This window comes from Terrapene carolina, unplaced genomic scaffold (genome assembly GCF_002925995.2).
Source record: "Terrapene carolina triunguis isolate 2854851 unplaced genomic scaffold, T_m_triunguis-2.0 Scaffold88, whole genome shotgun sequence".
NCBI lineage: Eukaryota > Metazoa > Chordata > Testudines > Emydidae > Terrapene > Terrapene triunguis.
The window spans coordinates 51,295,401-51,304,985 of record NW_020664439.1 but is presented as its reverse complement, the minus strand read 5'-3'; the positions used below and the strand labels follow the sequence as shown (position 1 = coordinate 51,304,985).

Genomic DNA, 9,585 nt, shown 5'->3' with positions numbered 1-9,585 from the left:
GGGGCCCAGAAGTAGAGAGCAAGGCAGATCACCGGCCTGCAGAGGGCGCTCCGGAGGCTGGGTTGAGCTAATTCCCTGAGAGACCAGCAGGAGGCGCCGCAGGGGTGAGTCCGCTCCTGTTACAGGCCTCATCTGTTTTCTTGATAAACAAATTTGACTTGTCAAAAGGTAGGTCCTGTATGATGATCTTGACCTCCCTGGGGAACCCCAAAGGGTGAAGCCAAGATTCACAACTCATAGCTATGCCAGTGGCTAAGCTTTTAACATGTTGTGTCTGCTGCTGCATCAACAACAGCTTGTAAGGATGTTTCTGACACTATCTTGCCTTTCTTGATGAATGACTGAAATTGGATTCCACCCTTTTTGAGACGGCCTTTCCCATTTCCAAGATGCTTGGAGGCAGATCACTACATACAAGTGGATCACAGAGGTCTTAACATCAGGCTACACCATTCACTTTAGGTCTCTCTCTCCTTTCCCTGACCCTCTCCAGGGAGCCCTTTCATTAGCTTTTACTGAGACAAGAAATACACTCGTTCCTTTGATTAGGAGTGATAGAGCCAGTCCCAGCTACTCACAAAGGAAAGGGGTTCTATTTGAGGTATTTCCTTGTGCCAAAGAAGGATGGAGGATCTAAGGCTACTAAACAAATTTGTAAAGTCTCAAAAGTTCAGGATGGACACTCTGGCAGCTATAATCCTTTCAGTAGAGGTAGGAGATTGGTTTTTGGCCCTACACCTACAAGATTATATCCACATATGGCTTATATCCATATAGCCATACACCCACAGTTCCCCTTCACATAAAGAACTCCCTTGACTGATGGAAAAATCAACTCAACATTGGTGCAGGCATTCCTTTTGTTCACCCAACTCTAGCAATAACTGTGACAACAGATGCACCCCATTGGGTTGGGGAGCTTACCTCCATACCCTCACAGGTCAGGGTAGATGGTCACCTCAGGAAACCCCTCTCCACATGAACCTGTTGGAACTCAGGGAAGTCTGGAATGCTTGTCTTCATTTTCTACCCCTCATCAGGGGAAAATCAATCAGGACCATGATAGACAACGTGGCCTCCATTTTCTAGATCAACAAAAAAGGAGGAGCACAGAGCTCCCTATTGCTTCTGTGCACAGAGTATAGCCCAACAGATCCAAATTTCAGCCATTTATCTCAATAGTGTTCAGAACACCACACCACAGCCTATAGTACCAGCAGGCATTTCTCCCAGGACAGTGAATGGGAACTGGAGTCTCAGTTTCTCCATGGTATATTTTCCAAAACTGGTGACTTCCAGAGGTGGGACCTCTTCGCTACCTCCAGGGGACCACTTGTACCCAATGCCATGGACTCCCCTCAGCGGCTTATGGGACTCCTATTGCAGATGCCACGAGTCCATTTTTGAGTCACACCATACCTTGCCTACTCAGCATCCATTGGATCCATCAAAATACAAGGAGGAGGATGTTGATCTGCATCCTCAGGCACTGATGGTACTAACAGGAATCTCATCCTCATCTCCAGATGAAGCAGTCACTCTATCCTCATCATCTCCACCAGGCGACCAGAGACAGTACCAGGAGCTGCTGCAGAAGACAGCCAATGACCTTGAGATCTCATTAGTGAAGGTCCAGGACCCACAACACTGACTCCTGGATATTCTGCAGCCTATAGGTCCTACCAAGGTGGCACTCTCAGTTAATGAGTTCATCTTGGAGCCAGCTAGAGTGGTCTGGTATACCCCAGCCTCTTGCACCACCATACACAAAGGGTTGAGAGACAACATTTCATCCCCACCATGGGAGCCAAATTTCTTTTCTCTCTCCAGCATTCAACTTCCTGGTGGTACAAGCAGCGATGGAGAGAAAAAGGTCACAACATCAGAAGACCACTCCACCTGACAAGGGTTCAATGAGGTTGGAACTTTTGGGGAAAAAAGGATTTTTTTCTTTTTTTTTCCTCTGTAGCCCTGCAATTCTGTGTCACTATCAGGCCTTGTTAGCAAAATATGATAACAATTACTCCACACTCGCAAACTTTAAAGACAAGCTTCCCCATGAGGATAGAGCCCAGTGAGTGGGGTGTGGAGAGGAACAAAGTTAATCCTCTCAGTACTTATCTACTAACTAGCTAGCTAACAACTATCTCATACTCACTAGTACTAAACTATAAACAAGAAATTAGCCAAGGCATGCTCAAGGCAGACACACTAGGGTTCCATCTCAGGCTGAGGGGTTGAGAAGGCACTAAGGGCAGTTCACCTGTGCAGGCCTATAAAGTCTGCGAGTCTGGGTTCTTAGGTGGTGTGCGGCACAAGGAGGTACAGGACACATTTATGGGCCAAATTGATTCTGCTAACAGAAAATCTCTAATCAAGGGCTTGAGAAGTGCATGCGCACATGAAGGGACTAAAGTGGAGCACCCCTAGATACACTACTCAAAGAAGAAAAGATGGTTCCTGTCTCACTGAAGTAGTCTCATCCTCCAGTGTGGCAATGTCCCTGGAAGGATCGGGCTAGAGAAGAGGGTGACTGGGGGAAAGGGAGAAATCTATCCTCCAGGGAAGTGTAAGTGTCTATACATTCTGGTGTTTGGGGTGTTCTGACGAACGAGACCGACAGTTCTGATGTGTCCCAAAAGATTGCAGTTGGGTGGTCCTTTGAGGGATGGGCCAGTACCGCCAAAGAGTCAAGTCCTGCGCTTTTCGATGGAGCCAGCAGATGTCAGTCCTTGTGCTTAGGAGTCGGAGCCACCGATGGATCCTTTTTCTTTTGCACTTTCCCCTCCTGACTGGGGGTTTTCAGTGTTCCTGAGCCCTTAGGGTCTACATGCGAAGGCTCACCTGACCAGCTCAGGGAGGGATCTCATCTTTTATGAACAGATCTGGATGGAGGTCTGTCCTTGTGACTGTGAGAGTGCAGCCTACTTTCACTGGAAGCATTGCATGAGGAGTCCTTCGGCTTAGCAGCAGTAGTCTCCGCTCGCAAGCTTGTGCTTGGAGAGGTGCTGTTTATCTCTTGGAGCCAATGTAGAGTATAAGCATTCTACCCCGCATCAGAGTGTGGTCTCAGCCTTTTCCATAAAGTGTTTCCTCAGTTGAAGCTCACGAGATTTGCATGTTCACGGAGGAAATGACCGACTGATGCTGCACTTTGTAGATACCCAAATGGTAGAGGCAGCTTTGGTGTTCGCTGCTCATGGTGAAGGAGCAAGGGCAAGAGAGACACTTCCTGAAACCCAGGACACTGGGTGTAGTCCCAGACCTTGGGGAGGGACTCCCCAGTATGGGGAAAGAATTATACTAACTATACTATATTAAGTAAAACTATTTACTATATCTATTTATAGGCTATAAAGAGAAAACTGGAGAAATCTGTGGACACAGGGATTCTGACTCAGGTTATGCAGCTGTAAGGAGGAACTGGGGAGGATTTGGCTTGCACTGGCGCCTATGCCCTCAGTCTGGAGCACGAGGAGAACTACTGTGCATGTTTGGGCCAACGGATGCGGCTTGTTAGAATTTCCAGTCTCTGGTGGATGGCAAGCATGAGTACCCATCTGTGGAATACATATAGGAACCAGGAATCGAAGAACCACCCAGCCTTAAAAGTCTCCTTGGGAATTCAATGTAGAAAGTTACATACACAAAACAATTACATTTTTTAAAAGTGGGTTTTATATTATCTTTCAAATATTCATAGCTATTTTTTTTTAAAACCTTCACCGTCTTTGAAACAATTGAGCTTCAGCTACATTGTTTTTACTCACATGATGTTTTCCACTGATTTGGGTTTAATAAAAATGGAGATTGGGTACAGCTGGGCTATCTGCAACCTCTTGATCGCATTGCCAGAGACATCAAGAATGCAGTGTTTCCCCTAAAGCGGAGGGAGGGGCGGGGGGGAGAAGAGGGAAAAGAGTAAAGTTGTCAAGTTACACACATGCATATTACATGCAATTTAGAAGTGAAAGTCTGGCCCCAATTAAATCAGTGGGAGTTTTTCCCATTGACATCAATGGAATCAGGATTTCATCACCCTAGGAGTTTCCAGTTGCAGCCAAATTTATTTCAGTAGTATCCACTGATTAAAAAAATTATATCTAAGGATAAGGTATTATTCCAATCAAAACTCCAGCCTTTAGAGTTGTGTTGGCCTTAACTAGTCCTAATTAATATGGATTGATAATACTTTGTTTTATAACTGGAAGTGACACTGGCCTGTACAATGCCCTATTTTTCACATATCTGTCACATATGTAATGCAGTGTCAGTATTTCAAGAAATTACCCTGCCTTTTAATATTGGTTGGGGATTTTCTTCTCTCAGTTTTAAATGTACTAGGGGATTGCACATTTTGTTCCTTCTAAGCATACTAGGCTTAGTGAATGGCACATATCAGGTGCTTCTTGCATTCATCCATTCCTCCCACAAACTCCACAGGTGTCACCCACCTTTCTCCCTCTATTTCAGGGAAGTTTGCTCCAATGTAATCCAATGAAAGCTTATGCTCAAATAAATTTGTTAGTCTCTAAGGGCTGGTCTATACTTAGCCGCTAGTTCGGCGGCTGGAAATCGAACTTCCTGGTTCGATTTATCGCGTCTGGTCTGGACGCGATAAATCGAACCAGGAAGTGCTTGCCGTCGACTGCGGTACTCCAGCTCAACGAGAGGAGTACCGCGGAGTCGACGGGAGAGCCTGCCTGCCGCGTGTGGACTGCGTCTGAACCGCGGTAAATTCGAAGTAAGGTATGTCGACTTCAGCTACGTTATTCACGTAGCTGAAGTTGCGTACCTTACTTCGACTTGGGGGGTTAGTGTAGACCAGGCCTAAGATGCCACAAGTACTCCTGTTCTTTTTGCGGATACAGACTAACACGGCTGCTACTCTGAAAAATGTAATCACCTTCACTGTTAAAATTTGTGCCTTATTTCTAATCTGAATTTGTCTTCAATTTCCAGTCATTAATTCTTGTTATACTTTTCTCCACTAGATTAAATAGCCCTTTAGTACCTGCTATTTTCTCCCCATGAAGGTATTAATACACTAATCAAGTCACCTCTCAATTTTCTTTTGCATTAGCTAAACAAATGTAGCCCTTTAAATCTCACACAGTAAGGCTTTTTTGCAGCTCCTGAATAATTTTTGTGTTTTCTTTCTGTACACTCTCAAATTTTTCAGCATCCTTTTTAGAATGTGGACACCAGAACTGTATGCAGTACTGCAGTACTGATCTCTCCTATTCTGTATACAGAGGTGAAATCACTTCCCTACTCTTGCTCACAATGCTCCCGTATTTATATAGCCAAAGATCGGACTAGCTTGTTTTGCTACAGCATTGTATTGGAAGCTTATGTTGAGTTGTTTGTTTACTATTATCCCTAAATCCTTTTCATGCATTTGGCTGTATTAAAATGCATTTTGTTTGCATGGATGCAGGTTACAAAGCACTTAGAATCATAGAATATCTGGAGGTCATCTAGTCCAACCCCCTGCTCAAAGCAGGACTAATCCCCAGACAGTTTTTTTACCCCAGAACCCTAAATGGCCCCCTCAAAGATTGAACTCACAACCCTGGGTTTAGCAGGCCAATGCTCAAAGCACTGAGCTATCCCTCCTCCCCCCATGCTGAATATTACTGCCATGTCTTCATCATTATTTACCATTCTATCAGTCTCTGTATCATCTGCAAATTTTATCTGCATTGATTTTATATTTATTTGCAGTGAAAAATATTGAATAATGTCAGGCCTATCACCAATCTCTGTGGAATTCCACCAGGAACACCTTCATTCGATGACAGCTGCCCTCTGACTACTATTTTTTGAAATCTGTCAGCTAGTTCTTAATCCAGTTACTGTGGACTTTATTAAAATTGTATAGTGCTTAAGTTTTTAATCAGAATGTCATGCGGTACTAAGTCAAGTGCCTTTCAAAACTCTAAGTATATTACATCTCTGCAGTTACCTTTATCAACCAAACTTGCAGAATGCAAGTTTGCAGAAGATGGAGTACGTGTTGCTTTTTGGTATTTATTAGAGATGGATTACGAAGTGTTGGGAGTGTGTTACTGATAGCACTGTAGGCAATATGAACATTGAAAGGAATGCAGGGGTCTTTCCCTTTAACTTCTTATTTCCATTCTTTTAAGGTTTTGGGTGGATGAGGTGTGTCCTGATGTAACTTTAACTGTAACTAAATGCACTTTTTGTTTGTGAATAGACAAGGTCTTAATAATATGAGATGTCACTATATCACTCTGTTAAATCCTTGCTAGAGAAAATAGATTTTTGTGTGTGAAGGAACAAGGTTTTTCGCTACATGATAGTATTAAAATAGTGGATAGAATTGGTTGTGTATATATATATATATAATATATATATAAATTATAGTATTCCTATTCTCTGTTTATAATTCTAAGTATTTATGCTATTTATTATGCATGTTCAGAGGAGCATGGTATATAAATGAGGACCTACCCATATAGCTGTGAAACTTAAAAATATCAATTCAAAAAATGGAAGTCACCCACTGGCACTAGATTTACCTTTTCTGCTACTTCCCGCACTGACTGGACACTTGTTCCATAAAGGTGATTGTTGTACTGGCCAGCCTCAATGAATTTGTGATCCTGAATATCCTTCTCCATTTGCTCTCGAGAGGTGACAAAGTGGTAATCCCGGCCATCCACCTCATAATCTCGTTTTGGTCTGGTAGTATCTTTAAAGATAAGTAAAGAGCTCTTTAAGCAGAAAACTACAACTTTTACCACAAATTAAATGTTTTTTACAATACCTGGAAGTAAATATTTCCAGAGAATGTCTTCCATTTATAGTGTAAAATTGTTAAATGAGAAATGGATACAAATTTAACACTTAAATAATTTTAGGAGGTAAACACGTCACAATATAAAAATTATTGAGCTCAACACAGAGAGGTCACAGAAGGACTTTGACAGCACTTATTTGATTAAATTCACTATGGTATTTGCTGGGACTTACGTGGAACACATGATCCAAATTTGTCTGGAAATTCTGAGATTAAATCATCATTTATTCTGTCTTTCATGGGTCCCAAAACAATCACTGGCCGAGTGTAATTGACTGTCAAAGATAAATTGATAATATTTCTTCATTATAGTCCAATCATTAAAACACCTTCAAATTTCACCAAAATAAGCTTTATTATAATTGTGATTATAGATTAGTTATATTATACCATTAAGATACAGTTAAAACAGACAACATTTATTCCTGGTGGGAGACATTATTGAAGGTTGTAGGCCAATCTATACTCCTGGGGGAATTCTGTGTCACTGTGTGTGCACAGAATTCATGTCCTCCGCAGATTTCTTTGCTTCCACACAGAAAAATGACTTTCTGACAGGGTAGCAAAGGGAAGCTGCAAGAACAGTCATGCACCACTCCCTAGCAGCGCAGGTACATCGTTTCAGGCAGCCGGCAGACAGATAAATCACCGCTGGGTTGGGGACACCCCAGCCAGTGGCTCCTACCCTGAGCTGGGATCAGCTACTAGTCCCAGCTGGGCTGGAGGCAGGAGAGAACTTCCTCTTCCCCTGCAAGGAATTGCTTGGGCTGTGTCAGACCCACCCACAGAAACCTCTCCCAGCTGCAGGAAGCTCAGCATCCTCCCTTGCTTCCTGCCCCCATCACGTCTCAGCTGTGGGGGGAGGGGTCTCTGTACAGGGAGCTGCTTCCCCATCCACCCAACCCCCATGCATCTGGACTTCCAATACCCAGACACCCTTGCCAAGCCTCACCCGGCACATCCAGAACCCCCCAGCCCTCCATACCCAAATGCCACCCCACTGAACCTCAACCCCTACATCAAGAGCCCCCCTGCACCCACATCCCCTGCCACCCAATCCCCACCCCAGTGCCCAGACCACCCCCCGCTGATCTCCCTGCACCGAACCCCCCACCCTGATGAGCCCCACCCTGCACCCCCACATGCAGAACTCCAAACCACTGAACCCAAACAGCTGCACCCAGACCCCCACCCCACCAAGCCCCACTTCCCCAGCACCCAGACCCCATGCTGCTCCTCAACCACCTTCACCTGGAAGCCACTGCAGAGTCCCATTGCCCCTGCACCTGGAACCCCCCTAATGAGCCTCTGTGCATCCAGATCCGCCCACACCTAGACCCTGCACTCAGCTGCCTGCACCCAGATTGTCCCACACAGAATCCTCTCACCCCACACCTGGATCCCCCCACACTGAGCCCCTCCACACTTGGTCCTGCCTGGTTGAGCCTGTGTGCTCCACACCTGGTGCGTCTGGCGCAGAGCCCCAGGGTGTTTCTGGGGCAAGCCCAGGCCTTGTGCTGTGTCGGGGTCGGGTGAAGCCTCACCGCTGAATCCAAGTCCTGGGGATGGGGGAGCTGCAGGGTTATTTTTATTAACAAATAAAACTAGCAGAATTTTAAAATATCATGCGTAGAATTTTTAATTTTTTTGGCACAGAATGCCCTCAGGAGTAAATCTATATTGAAGTCAACGTGAGCTGCTGAGTGCTCCACAGCTTGGAAAAACCGATCACTTATTTACGTGTTAAAGGGCAAGATTTTCAAAAGAGCTCATCATCCAACAGCTATATTTATGAATCTAAATATAGTTGCTATGTTTTCAGACTTGCTATTCTGAGAACAATGGGATCTGCAGGATGCTGAGTCTGATAGATTTTGCATCTGCATGCAATATCTTTGGGGACCAAATTGTATTACGTGTATGAACGGTTTATGTACGCAATTCTGGGGTGGTGGGGAGAGTTGCCACAGCTCTACCAGGAACTATGACCAGTGTGAGGTGATTAAGGTGAATCACTTAGGTCTTAAATACCTCCAGAGAGGTACCATTCCCAGAGGAGGCTTGCATACACCGGTTCAAACTGGATTTTGCAGACACCATCAGATAAAGAAAGGGCTTTTGATTTAAAGCCAGATTTAAACTGACTCAGTGCCTTCTTTCTGATACAGCAAATGGACAGGACCCCTCTTGTCTAAGGGCCCCCAACTCCTGCGGAAGGCTTGGAAAGACTTTGGCCTATTAGGGCCCTATAAGAGAAATGGGTAACCTCTTGTAAGCGTTTAGCATGTGTATCAGAACTTCCTTTTTTTTTTTTTTTTTTTAATTTCTCCCTAATGATTTTACCCTAAGAATAAAGATTCTTGCTTAGAAAGAGCTGTGTAGTAACTTGTAATTGCTGGCAATGCCCTCAGAGCCCTCGGAGAGAGAAAGCAAAGCATAGGTGCATAGGCAAACTGGCTTGCTAGGGATATTTCCGGCTACGTCTTCACTACCCGCCGATCCGGCGGGTAGCAATCGGTTTATCGGGGATCGACTTACCGCGTCTCGTGAGGACGCGGTAAAATCGATCCCTGATGGCTCTACCGTCGACTCCGGAAATCCACCTCGACAAGAGGCGGTAGCGGAGTCGGCGGCAGCGGTCGACTTTCCCGCGTCCTCACCGCCAGGTAAGCCGACCTAAAATACGCAACTTCAGCTACGGTATTCACGTAGCTGAAGTTGCGTATCTTAGGTCGGAAGTCCGCTGTAGTGTAGAC

General features: G+C 44.8%; 1 protein-coding gene across 13 annotated transcripts in view; it reads right to left on the bottom strand.

Annotated features, from left to right (window-relative positions):
• Positions 1-9,585, bottom strand: part of DLG1 (discs large MAGUK scaffold protein 1) — a 371,668-nt gene that overhangs the window by 13,084 nt on the left and 348,999 nt on the right. For all 13 annotated transcript variants that reach the window (XM_026650152.2, XM_026650157.2, XM_026650147.2 and 10 more), the window contains 3 exons: positions 7,003-7,104; positions 6,549-6,721; positions 3,771-3,880 (listed from right to left, as the gene is read on the bottom strand). In XM_026650152.2, coding sequence (XP_026505937.1) covers positions 3,771-3,880; positions 6,549-6,721; positions 7,003-7,104 — 385 coding nt within the window. The remainder of the gene's footprint in view (positions 1-3,770; positions 3,881-6,548; positions 6,722-7,002; positions 7,105-9,585) is intronic.